At 42.7% G+C, this 15,358-nt stretch overlaps 1 protein-coding gene across 2 annotated transcripts in view; it reads left to right on the top strand.

The window, feature by feature from the left end:
* The window catches only part of SMARCA5 (SWI/SNF related, matrix associated, actin dependent regulator of chromatin, subfamily a, member 5), a 52,512-nt gene that overhangs the window by 18,862 nt on the left and 18,292 nt on the right, over positions 1 to 15,358 (top strand). For both annotated transcript variants that reach the window (XM_034771605.1, XM_034771604.1), the window contains exons 7-11: positions 6,978 to 7,133; positions 7,225 to 7,356; positions 9,071 to 9,139; positions 11,058 to 11,167; positions 11,491 to 11,717. In XM_034771605.1, the coding sequence (XP_034627496.1) occupies positions 6,978 to 7,133; positions 7,225 to 7,356; positions 9,071 to 9,139; positions 11,058 to 11,167; positions 11,491 to 11,717 (694 nt within the window). The remainder of the gene's footprint in view (positions 1 to 6,977; positions 7,134 to 7,224; positions 7,357 to 9,070; positions 9,140 to 11,057; positions 11,168 to 11,490; positions 11,718 to 15,358) is intronic.

Here is a 15,358-nt window from a genome sequence, read left to right on the forward strand (position 1 = left end):
TAAAAGTATACAAATCTATTCAGTGATGCGGTCAATATAAGACCTAAAATGAATGCTGTTATTTGAAATGTAATCAACTTTAAAAAAGAAAAATAATTTCAAGCACTCCCTGCTTCTGAGGCTTACCTGTTGATTTTTGTCACTTTACAGTTACATTTTCCTGCTTTTAAATTAATTTTCTCCTTTTTTGTGTTATGGAGATCCACAATATAAACCAGTGGAAACTGATCTCGTTATTTTTGGGGGTGGGATGAAACTAACTATACAAAGTGCAAAATGTATGAAATAAACTAACTAGAAAAGAGAAATAGCTCATTCTGTAGTCCCTCTGTTATAGGAATCTTTGGTCTTACTTGTAACAGTGGCTATACATTTTCTGAGTATGGACTCTCTCTCCATACAACTCTTTTCCTAAAATAAAATCGAATTGTGTCCCCTTGTAAAGTGAGATTCTGATCTAATAGTGACCTCTCTCTCCCTACTCAACAGATCAGTTCCCTGTGGGTTTTCTCTAGATTAGGGAAAAATTGTTTTCCAGTCCCAATGTAATGTTGTTGTCGTCGTCTTTTTCCTAATCTAGATAATCATTGTGTTCAAGCTGTCATCTTATTCAAGTGACAAAACCAGGTTTTTGCTTTGTTCTGCTCTGTGCAGAGCAAATCCACTTGAGAACATGAGTTGGAGAGTGCAGAGAGAGAATATTACCATGCATCAACAGAACTGCTTACTAAATTCTAGTCAATTATACTTGTGCAAAGCTATTGAAGAGAATGTGGTTGCAAAAGTGTCACTGAAAGAGTAATTTTGGCTTGCAACATTTTTAGTAGATGTGGTGATATGTAAAGGAGATACCTAGCTTGATTCTCAAACTTCATTGGACTGTCAGTCTCCCCCTATCTGAACCCCATGTGGGGAGGCTAATGTGCCCAAGGTCCCAGGATTCAAGAAGAGCTTTTGCCAACCCCAGGCCTTTCTGGTTATTGACACCCACCCCAAGTGCCTGTATTGCCTTGGGGTAGCTCAAAGTGCACTGTTTGATCTTTCCCAAGCCAAACCTGTCAAGCTCCTGAGAGGTTTCTGAGATTCCTGATAGATCATGCTGTGAGGCCCTCAATCTGCTGTTGGCCTGTCAAACCCCACTGTACATTGGGCAGAGCCACTGAGAAGTTCCCTTTGGAGCACAGTGATCGCTGGCTCCATGGCCGATAGGGGTAGAACCAAGGACTCCAAATGAGGGCATGAAGAGGATCGGAAACACTCTCACAAGAAGCAAGAAAAAAATCTCCCTCCAGATCCTCATCCAAGAAGAGAACCTCTTTTCTGGTACCTTCTAAGCTGTGTGAGACTCTGCACCCTGATATAGGAATGTCAGGAGTTCAGAACATGGTACTGGTCTCTTGGCACCAAAGAGCAAGAGTGCCCAGAAACCGGTGTTAATGCAGGAGTGGAATTGTCCCTGGTACCAGTAGGGAAATGGAAGCAGACGCCATCTGCACTTGTGGTACCATCACACCATGGTGAGTTGTTGGTACCAAAGACAGTGACAAGTTCAACACTGCTGTGCTGCAAAAAGAAAGGATCCACTTCGCCCCCTTGCGTTTGGAGATAGATATACTGCCCTGAGGACATTACTGTCTTCTCAGACCCAGAGTCCCCAAGCCTGTTAAAACCAATCCTGACTAGGGAGATTCCCTGGACCAATAGCATGGGGGAAGGTACAAGAAAGGGGAGAGTCACTCACCTATTCCTTCTATTAGCTGGGACATAACAAGGCTCCTGGTACTTACAGCACCACCCATGGTGTCTGAAGCTGCCTCCTCCTCTAACAACTCAGGTGTTAGTAGGAGATGATGTCCTCTCCCATAGAGGGCACTGGCCTGATCTCATAGTAGAGATTATCCACCTTCGGATCAATTGTACCATACTCTATGAGGACCACCTCGGTTTCATTTTAACTGTCTGCACTGGCATTATTTGGGCCCTTGGGACCCACACATACAATATTCTGAGTCTGCAGTCCCATCAAGAATCCAAATAACCTTCACCTCGGAGAACTTTCTTAACCTCCTCAGGAACTAATGGAGGAGGAAGAAGAACCAGATCCGATGGGGTTATCTCCAGACAGGGTGGTTGCACCAGCCCCACCTTCACTTCCTGATGACTAAAGGCAGTTTCAAGACCTGTTAAGGAGGATTGCAAGTACACTCTAGATTCCTCTCAAGGAAGTGCAGGATTTTCCTCAAAGTGCTGGATTTAGCAAGGTGGTACGTCCCATTAATGAGGCAGTCTTGGTGGTTCCAAGATCTAGCACAGCTGCTCCAAAAAGAACAGAAAATGTTCCATTGTACCAGCTAATGAAGCAGGATTTATATTCATGCATCCTGCTCCAAGTTCATTAGTAATTCAGGCTGTGGCTGAAATGACTGACAACATCAGACCAGATCTGCTCCTTCCCATGAGGAAGATTAGTCCTTTTCTGGAGAAAGTTTGCTGTGTGGAACTCCAAGTTGGTTGAAGTAAAACTATTGCTAATGACAGCACTAATGTCAAAGTATGATTTTATTTATTATATACTAAGTTTGTGGGTTCACTGACAAACTCCCACAGGAGGATAGATTGCGGTTCAAAGTGTTCATCAAGGAGGACAAATTGCTTGTAAGGGAGTCTCCCCAGGCCTCTGATGCTTTGGATACAACCTTCTGCTCGATGGTGATGATAGTCATGCATTGGGAGTTGTGGCTTCAATCCTCTGGATTTCCCAAAGTCCAGTCCATAGTAAAGGATCTGCCTTTGAGGAAAACAATTTGTTCAGTGAAAAGACAGATGTCAGAACATTGACTAAAGGACTCCAGGGCAACCCTCTGCTCTCTTGGTATCTACACTCCAGCCCCACGAAGCAGACACCACAGACTGAACAATACAAGCAGTGATCAGCAACTCTTTTTATCATCAAAGACGTTACGAGCCACCCAAGAAGCAACATAGGGTGCAGCATAGCAAAAATATCTCCTCTTTGCTCTCTTTCCAACTCCAGCCTGACACTAGAAAGTGCTTTTGATGGGAGCTTCAGGAGCTACTACTCAATCCCTGTAACCCATCCAAAAAGCTCCTTTCCTGTTCGGGGACCCCTGATACTTAGGGTACGTCCACACTACCCGCCAAATCGGCAGGTAGCGATTGATCCCCGAATGCGCTCCCCGTTGACTCCAGAATTCCACCAGGGCGAGAAGCGGAAGTGGAGTTGACGGGGAAGCCGTCCATCTGGGAGTGAAGGAACCGATACTTGCTCAGCACAGAAGAAAGGGATGTGACTTGAAATACTTCCTCATCCCCAAAAAGAAAGTAGGATTGGAGACCAAACTTGGATTTCAGACAGCTGAGCATTTTCTCCTATGATTAAAGCTCATGGTAGTCACCCTGTCCTCTTTAATTTCCTCATTAAACAAGGGTGATTGGTTTGCAGCTCTCGATTTGAAGATTGCCTACTTCTACATAGACATCCATCCTGCGCACACAAGATTCTGGAGATTCACTGTAGGTCAGGACCACTACCAATCCAGAGTGCTGCTCTTCGGCCATGCAGCAGCGCTATAGGTATTCACAAAGGTGATACAGGCAGCCCACTTCAGCTGCCTGGGCTCATCAGTTTTCCCTACCTCAATGACTGGTTACTAATGGGAAAATCTCAAGAGGTGCAGATAGCAAACAGCTCCCTACTCAGATTCTTGCGCTCATTGGGACCTTGAGCAAATGTAGAAAAGTCCATTTTAGTTCCCCCCAAGAACTGTAGACTTTATCGGGGCAACCCTGGACTGTATTAGTGCCAAGCTTACCTACCTCAGGACAGATTCCAGTCGATAAAGAATCTCATCACTCCACTTCTGCTGCACCCACAGATATCTGTTCATGCCTGCCTCCTCCTTGTGTACTTGTGACACCCTTCACAAGACTTTGCCTTTGATGTCTGCAGGGTTGGATGCAGATAGTCAACATACTGAGTAAATAGTTTGGACAAATTCCCTCTTTTGGTGCAAGCTTCCCTCTTCTGGTGGGAGAACAAGGAGGCAGTGTATGCATGTGGTCCCCTTTTGTCCCTCCTCCACCTACAGAGAGATTGATCACAAATACTTCCTTACAAAGGATGGGAAGCCCATTGGGATGAATATGTAGCACAAAGTATATGGACCTCCTCTCACCAAATTTCAATTACACAGAAATCTTCTGGAGCTATGGGTAGTCCATGAGGCTTGTAAACGATTCATACCATTTATTCTAACCCTGCATGTCCAAGTCATGTCTGAAATGACAAGTGTTCTGCATCAGTAAATGAGTAAGGTCCCCCCTTCTTTGTATAGAAGTTGTCCCTCTTTGAGCTGATGTATTTGTTCTTCTCAGCGCACCTTTCAGGGATACACAACAAGTTAGCAGATATCCTCAACAGGCACTTCTCCAGGGACCATGAATGGGAACTACATGATTCAGTGGTTCATAATGTATTTCAGCAATGGGGGCCCCTATCTTGGAACCTCTCTGTGTGTCAGGAGAACAAGAAATGCCCAATCTACTGTTCTGGGGACTCAAGGTTGGGGCTCCCGAGGAGACTCTTTTCTAGTACCATCCTTGGGACAACTAACATACGCCTTCCCACTTCTTCCACTCTTACCCTGGGCCCTCAGAAAGATCAAGCAAGAGAGAGCCTTGGTGTTGCTTATTGCTCCCAGATGGCCCAGACAATTCTGGTTTCCTGACATTCCAAATGTCAGTATATCCATGCATCCGTATCCAGCTGTTCCTGGACCTATTGACCCAGCACAAAGGCATCCCAATCCAGTTTTCCTTCACCGAACAGCCTGGTATTTGGATGGGCAACAAACCTAGAAAGGACATGCTCAGAAAAGCATATCCTTAATAATAGGAAGGTGTCAACAGGAATGTGCTACATCTCAAAGTAGAATCTATTTTCTCTCTAGTCAAAACTGTCAGGTAACACCAGAAGATTCCGACATTCCTGTCATCTGAAAATACCTCCTGTCCTTAAAGACTTCACGTCTTTCTCTTAGCTGTCTCTGGGTGCACATAGCTGGTATCGGCACCTGTTCCCTTTGCTTGACAATCACTCTATCCTTACCCATCCTGTGACAGGCACATTGTTAGAACCTTTCCTCTGATACTGAAACCTACCCCAATTTGAGACCTCGGTCTAGTCCTATCAGCATTAATAAAGATTCCGTTTGAACCCTTAGACATAGCCACCACAAATCAATAGGTGAGCTAAGGAACCTATCACTTCAGCCAGAAGAGTAGGTGAGTTGGGATCCCTTGTGGCTAATCTGATTTACACAGCTTTCCATAGGGACAGTGTGTCTATGAGTTTACACCCGAAATTCATCCTTCATTTACCTGTCTTCTTCCCAAAGCTGTATGCCACCAGTGAGGATAGGAAGTTTTGTGCTCTGGATAGTCAGTTGAGCGTTGACACTCTACCTGCAAAGGACTAAATCCTTTAGGAAATCAGATTATTTGCATCTTTTGCAGACTGTGAAGCTATCTCATCCCAAAGTCTGTCTGATTTGAATTTCAGGTTGCATGTTGCTCTGTTATGAGTTAACAGCAATTCCTCTCCTGAGGAGTGAGAGGGCCCACTCATTTAAAGCTCAGGCTGCATCAGTAGCCTCAGTTTGAGAAGTGCCTCTCCTGGAAATCTGTAAAGCGGCAACCTGGGGCTGTATTCACAAAATGTTATGCACCCAGTGCAAGCTTCTACAGCTAACGCATCATTTGGCAGAGCAGTCCTCCATTCAGTGGTACAGCATGGGTCCTTGCACCCTGCTGCTCAATGAATACTACTTGTTGACTCACCCACAGTGGACTACAGATCAGAACTATCACTCGAAGATGAAAGGTTACGTTACGTACCTTAGAGTAACTGGAGTTGTTTAAGATATGTGGTCCCTATCTGTATTCTGCTACTCGCCCTTCTTCCCCTGTTCTTTGGCACCGAATCCTAGGGTTATTTTGTGATCAGAAGGTACTAAAGAGGCAGTTGGTTTGTGCTTCCTCCACCATGGCCTTGGTTCAGAGCACGAGGAGGAGAGGGGCTCAGGCATGGATTAATGTATGCTGGTAGCAAGAATCTTCTGGTCTCAAGAGCATATGCACTGGCGGTGGATTAGAGGATAGGGACCACACATCTCGAAGTCCAGTTACTGTCACATAAATAACCTTTCTTTTTGAATTATCCATTGTTGGGCTGTATTGTAGTCCCTAGATGACCGCACTCAGTAGCTCAGTTGTTTTGTTTGTTTTGTTTTTTAATTAGCCCAGCAGTGTCAGCTTGGATTTGCTTTACATACTCCAGACCCGTTATACTCTAATCTAGTGGTCCCCAAACTGTTTACTTCACACCTCCCCTTACTTCTGTCCACGCCCACCCCCCAGATCCAGGAGTGTAACCAAAGCTCCGGGCGGTGGGGATGCAGACAGGAGTAAGGGGGCCAAGACTGGGACCACAGCTAGGGGCAGGAGTGGGTGCAGAGCCTCAACCAGGGGCCAAGGCTAGCAGCCACAGTGGGGTGCAGAGATTCCTCTGTGCCCCCCAGTTTGGGGACCATTGCTCTAATCCAATTGAAATACTATAAAATTACTGGTGTTAGTGCTCCTTTACAATTTTTAATCTTATGATTTATCCATTAAAAAACTTTTATGCCTACTCTTCTGTTAAAGATTGATATCTGAAGCTTGCTTTTCTTCCCCACTTAAAAATGAGATATTGGCACTTGTTCAGTCTAGCAAATCCCTAAAACTAGAAAGCACATCTGTTGCATTGAGGCTACAATGAATTTTTATTTTTAACCCCTAATTTTGCAGTGTGAGGGGGAAACTTTGTTTTGAATACTAAACAAAATATATTCGATTTGTTTAGTTATGAGATATGGTAGTTAATCTTCAAGAATTTTTTTTTTTTCCTTTCTAACTAGGCTGCCTTTGTCCGAGATGTATTATTGCCAGGAGAATGGGACGTCTGTGTAACATCATATGAAATGCTTATTAAAGAGAAATCTGTGTTCAAAAAATTTAACTGGAGGTATCTAGTTATAGATGAAGCCCACAGGATCAAAAATGAAAAATCAAAGGTAACTTAGAATTTACTCAAAGTAGACATTTGCATAGATTACAGCATCTTTACAATAATACAGTTGTGATAATTGTCTTGATCTCTTTCAGTTGTCAGAAATTGTGAGGGAATTCAAGACAACAAATCGGCTGCTGTTAACTGGAACTCCACTTCAGAACAATTTGCATGAACTCTGGGCACTTCTCAACTTCCTTTTGCCAGATGTCTTTAACTCGGCTGATGTAATGTTTCTTATTTTTCTTTAACTGAGTTCATTTAATTTTTAATAATTTACTGACTTGGGAGAAATACAAATAACTTTAATAGACCTGGTTAATTATGTTGTGATTGACAGTCCATTCATTTCTGGTTGTTGAAAGGTATAGTACAGACGCTCCCCGACTTACGCAATTGTTCTGTTCCGGAAAGCCTTGCGTAACCCGAATTTTACGTAAGTTGGAAATGTATATTGTGCAAGCATAAAAAAACAAACAATTACAACATTTTCTGCTCTAAATCTTCTTTCACTTATGAACTGTCCTGCACTCTTGCTATCGCTTGGTTGCTTTCCAGGCATGATTTGAATGAAATAATAGGGTGAAATAACAGAAATACAGTATCGCCGAAATAACACGAGACTGAGAGGCTGTGAGAGCGCAAAGCCTTCCCTTGTAGGAGATGCTACTGCTGTATTCCTCCGCACACCGCAGTACAGTACTTTGCATTTCCGTACACTAGGCATTATTTTCCGCAACTCGAAAATTTTAGTTATGCCTTATGGAACTTTTTGCGTAAGGTCGAATTTGCGTAAGTCAAGTCTTGCGTAACCCCGGGAGCGTCTGTATGTAGATGAATTCATCCGGTATATTGTCCGCTGTACGTTGTTTTAAACCTTATTGTCCATTTAACACACACAATGGGTGTTTCAGTCACTGTGATTTGATATTAAATTTCATGCTGGTGATTTTTAAAGGAGGATTATGTACTGTGGTATCTTAAATGACTAACTTTATTATCAGATCAGATTTTAAGAATCATTTTGTTATTTAATCTTCACATCTTGAAATATAGTTAGCAAGATTTTGATTCCATATGAGTTGGGAAGGCCAATGCAGTTGTGTAGTGCACTCACTACCAGGCTTGAGTGCCTTGTGCCCACATTTGATGGTGCTGCAAAGGCAGTGCATTTAAGTTCAGATTCAGTAAGGTTGTTTTGCTTAAGGTTTTGTGCTTATGCTTAAGTACCTTGCTGAATTGGGGCTTTAACCCCTCTGGGAGAAGAAGCTTTGCAATGTATTCAGCTAGTGGGCATAGCTCCCCATCTTTGTCATCCATCACATGCTCAGTGGCATCCAGCCCAGAGCTGGTAATGATATTCTTACTATAGAAGATCTGCCTGTGGTGGCTCCCTTCAGCAGAAAAGAATGGATACATTAAATGCTCTGATGAGTGTACCGAGATCTTCCATAGTGACCATGAGAAAAAATGACCTTCCTATTGGAGCAAACTAGAACAGCACTTTGATTCCAAAAGCAACTTACCTAACTGTTTGCTTTCTGTATTTTTCTCTTTGATTTTGAACAAACTGTAGGCCTCCTATATCAGCATCTGTTGTGAAGTCATCCTGTTTTTTTGGACAGGATGTGGAAATGAGTATAGTGTCACAAAATCAGTATTGTAACTTAAGGGTGCTGTATACAGTTTTTGTATTGCTATAACCATATCTGGCTAGATACTGACATAGTTAAAGCAGTACAACCTCTTAAGGGGATTCAGTCGTACCTAGTATAAATGTGCTTATATTAGTATAGCTGATTACATATCAATATACTTACGTTGTGAAATTTAAATTGAATTTGTAACTGTCATGTGGTGAGCTACTTTCTTTATTATTGCAGTAGATTAACTTTCTTGGTGTAATAAAGTGATTTCTATATTTAAAATATTTTAATATAGGACTTCGATTCATGGTTTGATACAAATAACTGTCTTGGAGATCAAAAGCTGGTGGAACGTCTCCACATGGTAAGTTTTTTTGTTTTTGTTTTTTTGTATGTGTCACATTCATATAATGTTGAATGAGTATTAACCAGTCCTGTTGTTCCAAAGATTTTTCTGTCTTTGCTCATAGAACATTAAGAAAAATACCCTTATACTATACTTTTTGGAATATTTTGAAAAATAATTGCATCCTGACTTCAGTGATGCAAAGGATGTATATAATTCTTAAATAGGCCTGGTTGAATAGCTTTAAGCCCAGATCTCAACCTCCCCTTCCCCATGTTAAAAGAATATTTATTAAGGTTGCAAAGTCAAGCATTCATATTAGGAAATGCTTGAATTAAGGTTGTCTGTACAACCTTAATTTAGTTCCCTTGTGCATATGCATTGAGATACGGTCTTTAGTTAGAAGATCACATACTGCTTTTTTCCCACAGGACCCCTGTCTCATTCTGTGCACAGGATGGATGGTGCTAATTTGAGTAGCTATTTAATAGTTTGTTTTCTTGTTATTGTTCAAATATGTGGCCCCATGCCTTATTTACTGAACAGTCTTAAACCCCTGTTTTGAAGACAGAATGTATTAATTTCCTCTGGCTTTTGTATGGCACTTATCTCTATAGTACCTGAGTGCTTCATAAATATTGATAAATGTATTTTCCCAACATCCCTGTGAGATGACGGAGTATTAGCCACATTTTGCAGATGGGGAACTAAGGCACAGAGAGATTAAAGTCAAAATTGTCCAGTAATTTTGGGTGTACAATTTGAGATCCCTATGATTCTGAAAAATCAGGTCCTTAGCATTTTATATGTTCAAAGCGCAACTCCCATATTCTTATGATCCTATTCTCCTCTATAGGCCTGGCTCTCTGTTCTTACTAACTCTCCCATGGTGGATCAGTCTCCCCCTTTGATGAGAGTAGGCGATGCATTATGATGTCGCATAGCTGCAGTACAGCATGGGACATGACATCCAGATAGGGAGCTCAGCCTTTAGAGGAGAATGGGGACATTAGACAACCAAACTATAGGTAGTATGAGGCACTATGGGGACATATCTGAATTGAAGTATTTTAGTTTTGGCAAGCAAACAATTTTCTGTGGAAAACAGCCACTTGTGAAACATTTTATTTAATTGGAAATTCAATTTTCTGTCAAAACAGTTTTGACAAAAAAATTTCACCCATTTTGAGTTGTAATGTAAGTGCACGAGAAACCAGAATATGAAACTGACCCTAAAGAAACTGAAACTGATGAATCTAAATCTTTTTCCAACTTGAATCATATACATTGAAAGTACCAGAACACTAAAATTTGAAGAAAATCCAGAAGTGTAAGGTGTTCCTACTCATCTTGTCTGGCACAGATAACTCATACCACTCAGTGGGAGTGGTGGGGGGCAAAGCAAAATTCTTGTGAGATCGTCTCTTAGAGTTATGGATTGATGACCAGGCTCATTTTTGCTTATCTCCAGCAGCTTTTCATATCCAGTCATGCCACTTTGATTTTTGGGGCATCCTCATGCAGCTTGGTTATCTGTAACTGCTTGCCATGCTTGATAACAAAAACAGAAGTGGGGCATTTGGACCATAGCAATACTGGTACTAGCCATGCTAGTATTTCTTCCTTTTCCCCCATGTCTCTTCAAGATGCTCTGGTTTGAATCCTTCAGAGGAAACTCAAATGTGTTCCTCTGGAAGATAGCTGTGTATGTATTAATCATTTTTCCAGAGGACCCGGTTACGGTCTGGAGTTTGAAACTCTAGGAGGAACAGTGAAACATGGCTTTAAAATACCAATGGATTAGTTTTCAGAAATGTATTCAGTGAATCTTCTCTATTTTATTGATAGTTCTTGCTTGTTAAGCAAATAAGAAACACAAAAGACTTGAATTTCTTGCTTTATTTGATACTCAACCTAAACATTTAATCTTTTCCAGGTGCTAAGGCCATTCCTCCTTCGCCGTATTAAAGCTGATGTAGAAAAGAGTTTGCCTCCAAAGAAGGAAGTTAAAATTTATGTGGGTCTAAGCAAAATGCAAAGAGAATGGTAAGTAATTCAGGCACTTGTCTGTACTACTGTTAAAGCTGACTAGAAATCTGCTGCTTACAACTGAACTAACTACAACTTCTGCAGAAAAATGCTGTTGTATTGTGCAGAACCTGATTTAATTGCTTATGATGCAGCCAGCTGGGAGGAATTCAATATATGTTTCCTTGTGATAGCTTTACCTAATGGCTAAGTTGCTGTTTATGCAATCATCAGTGAGCTTTACTTATGGAATGGGGGAGGGTCTGCTTTTGAGTTCTTGCTTTATAACTTATACAATAAAAGAGGGCCTTTACATAATTGAAGTATCACTTTCAATTTAGGTATACACGAATCTTAATGAAGGATATAGATATATTGAACTCTGCTGGGAAGCTGGACAAAATGAGACTGTTGAACATCCTGATGCAATTGCGAAAATGTTGTAATCATCCTTACCTCTTTGATGGAGCAGAACCTGGTCCACCTTACACAACAGATATGCATTTGGTTACCAACAGTGGCAAAATGGTGGTATTGGATAAATTGCTTCCAAAGTTGAAAGAACAAGGTATGACTCATATTTCTTTCCTGATTTGTTTGAATCATTTGTCTGATTGCTTGTCTGATTCATTTGATTTTAATAGATGGAATTTAATCTCCAGATGTATTTTCTCTGTAGATCATAGGTGTTGTGGAGGCTAGGGTGGCCTCATAGGTAATTGGATCACAATCCATTAAAGGTTTTATAGATCAGGATCAGGACTTTGAAATCTGTTCTTCAGTTAAGTGGGGGCCACTAAAGCGTCAGTTGGTCCCGAATGTAGTAACCTGTTTTTTTTTTTCAGCAACAGCTGTCAAATGTACATCACTGTGGAGTTCTGCTAACTATACTGGCTCTCTATAAGATACCAGATCATATTCAAAACCTTGGTCTTAACCTTCAAGGCCCTTTATGGAATTGTTCCAAGGTACCTTGGAGCATGTCAGTCTCCCTTAATGGCAGCATTCCTCAGGACATATGAAACTCAACTTAAGGGGAAGCTTGTGAAAGTGAGGAAACTGCTTTCTTAGCAACAGGGTAAAGACTCTGGAATTCATTACTGCAGGAGATCAGATTCACCACAAATATTATTTCCTTCAGAACAAAGCGTAAAACTTACTAATTCAGTTAGTGTTTTTACAGACAGATCTAAGCACAGTAAAGGAGGAGTCAGTAGAAAACTTAAGGGCAAGGGAAGACCTTAGAAAGAAAGAACAGCCATAGGCAATACGAAGTAAACCTAGGCTTAGCCTATTGGCCTGTATTTTTGCTTTATCCCTTGGGAGATATTCAGACACTATAGTGATGGATGCCATTATAAGACCTGAGATAGGAGTTAACAAATCAAAATGATAGTGTTGGCATTTTTTGCTTATGAGGCTTGTTGCTATATGCTGTGTCAGTTTCAGCTGTCATGTGACAGTTGCCTTTAGTCCTGGAAAAAATTATCTGGATTAACTAAAAATGGATCACAAGGAATAGGTACTTATCCAGTGTAAAGGGTAAGTGTCATGACTAACTGAACATGAAAGAAATAATGGTGGCAACTTTTTTTGCCATTTATGAACACCATAAACAGGCTAGGGAGTTTGCAGTTCTGTTGTGTTGCAGTAGAACATATTCTTGAATGCTGGACTTGGTAAGTAAGTCAAGTGGGTGCTTGCCTCTTAAATGATTTATTTTAAAAATGTATTTAAATCATCATACTTGTTAAATGTTTTAATATCATAATATTGGGGGGAGGGATAGCTCAGTAGTTTAAGCATTGGCCTGCTAAACCCAGGGTTGTGAGTTCAGTCCTTGAGGGGGCCACTTAGGGATCTGGGGCAAAATCAGTACTTGGTCCTGCTAGTGAAGGCAGGGGGCTGGACTCGATGACCTTTGAGAGTCCAGAGATAGGTATATCTCCATATATTATTAGCCCAAATTACTCAGTTCATTTTAAATTTTAATTTTCCAGTATTTGCACAAGGGTATGGGGGGAGTGGCTTGATCTTAACTACACTTTTTTTAATGAAAAGGTGATTTGACGGTGGTTTCTGTTGAAATCCTTATTTAGTGTGTGCCTTTGTGTCTTCAGTTGTCCTTGTATATAACTTGCAGTAAAGGATCAATATCATTTTCACACTAAGGATGAAGAATTTGTAAAGAATATTGATATGTCTATGACACTATGGATCTCCATTGAGTAAAATACTGAATAGCAGTATTTGACTATTGCAGGTCAGCATTATATATGTATTTCTGCTAAAGTTCCATATTAGATGAGGTTCTTCGTCGAGTGCTTGTTCACATCAATTCCAATCAGGTGTACGCATGTTGCGTGCACCATCGTTGGAAAGTTTTCCCTTAGCAGGGCCTGTTGGGTCAGCTGTGGAGCCCCTTGGAATGGCGCCTTTATGGTGCTCAATATATGGTCCTGCTGACCTGAGCTCCCCCACCTCCCTTCAGTTCCTTCTTACCGCCCCTGACGGTCATTGGAACAGCGTTCGTTTGCCTCGCAAGGGCTTCTCTTAGCTTGTTAGTTAGAGCTATAGTTTAGCATAGGTTTCAGTTCTTAATTTAGCGTAGTTTAGAGTTATACTTTCGGTTAGGGACCAGGGTTCCACCTTACCCGTTTCCTTCCCTTGGGGCCAAGTGTTTAAACTGTGTTGGACCTGCAGTAAGCACCAAATAGACAGATGCAAAATCTGCAGGTCCTTTCTACCCAGGACGAAAAAAGAGCGGGACTTCCATCTCAAACAGCTTTTGATGGAGTCCGCTCTCTGTCCTCCACCTGCCTCTGAGCGCGGGGTCCCCCGCTGAGCGAATCGGTGTGCAGCACTCTGGCCTTGGTGCACAATATGTCACTGAGAAGAGTCCAGAGACCCTTGGCACCGTTCTCCAGCACCGCAGACTATCCGGCACAGTTCCCATTTGCCAGTACCGCACAAGCGGAAGGAAACTGACAGAGGCCGATCACTGAGGCCAAAGGTTTCTCAGCCTCCGGGTGCATCAGTAGTGCGTCCTGGGAAAGAGCACTCTGCATGCAAGGGTCAAGAGTTGGCACCAGTGACTTTGGTTCCCTGGGGGGACCATTGAGTCTGGTGCCCAGTGACTCCCCGGACTGGCAGTGCCAGGTGGAGGAATTGGAGTTACCCTGTACCCTGGACATTTTCGAAGCTGACAGGGAGTTGATAGAACTGATGGCGCCGCAACCCCTGGCGGTCAGGGACAAGCCCCCCTGTACCTTCATGCCCGGTGCCGTCTAGAGGGAAGCCAGTTATGATGCAGCGTTCTCCTTGGCACCGCTCCTGCTTGCCATCGCCCAGGTCATCTCGGGACCCCTTATACTCCTCCCTGGCACCGTCCAGGCAATCCAGATCTCTGGTGCCACTGGAATGGCACCGATTGCCGGCACAGTTAGAGAGGCAATGATCTCTGGTGCCCAGCTCTCGGCATCGATTCCCAATGCGGGGACATTGGCACCGATCCCCTGTGCAATACTGGTCAGTGCCGCCGTGGTTGTCCAGATCGGGGTTGTCTGACTTAGATGCGGAATTATTCTACTCCCGCCACAGTGGGCACCGTTCCCACAGACATTGGAGCAGGGCACCTGTAGCTTGGCCTCCGCACTGGCAGAGGCAGTGACCCTTTTGGATCCCCTGTGAAGGAGGTTCCTCAGGAGCACAGGGGCAAGGGATTCTACTCCTGTTGTTTCCTCATCCTCAATGCAAGGGGGGTGGGATCCCAGACCCATTTTTAGATCTGTGTGGACTCAACAGGTTCATGGTAAAGTTGAAATTCCACATGGTCTTCCTGAGCACAATTATCCCTTCTTTGGATCCGGGAGACTGGTATACCACCCTCAACATGAAAGATGTGTACTTCCCCATAGCCATTCGACCTCAGCACAGATGGTTTCTGCAGTTTGTGGTCAGCCATAAACATTACCAGTTCACGGTCCTCCCATTCGGCCTATCGACTGCACCCCGGGTATTCATCAAGTGCATGTCAGGGGTAGCAGCCTTCCTCCGCAGGAGGCAGGTACCGGTATGCCTACCTAGATTACTTGCAGGGCCATTCCAGGGAGCAGGTGGAGTCTCACGTCCAACTAGTCAAATCCATGTTTTAGAGACTCCTCAACGTGAACCCGATCACCGACCAAGAGAATAGAATTCAATGGGGCG

The sequence above is a fragment of the Trachemys scripta genome, chromosome 5, assembly GCF_013100865.1.
Source record: "Trachemys scripta elegans isolate TJP31775 chromosome 5, CAS_Tse_1.0, whole genome shotgun sequence".
NCBI classification, from domain to species: domain Eukaryota; kingdom Metazoa; phylum Chordata; order Testudines; family Emydidae; genus Trachemys; species Trachemys scripta.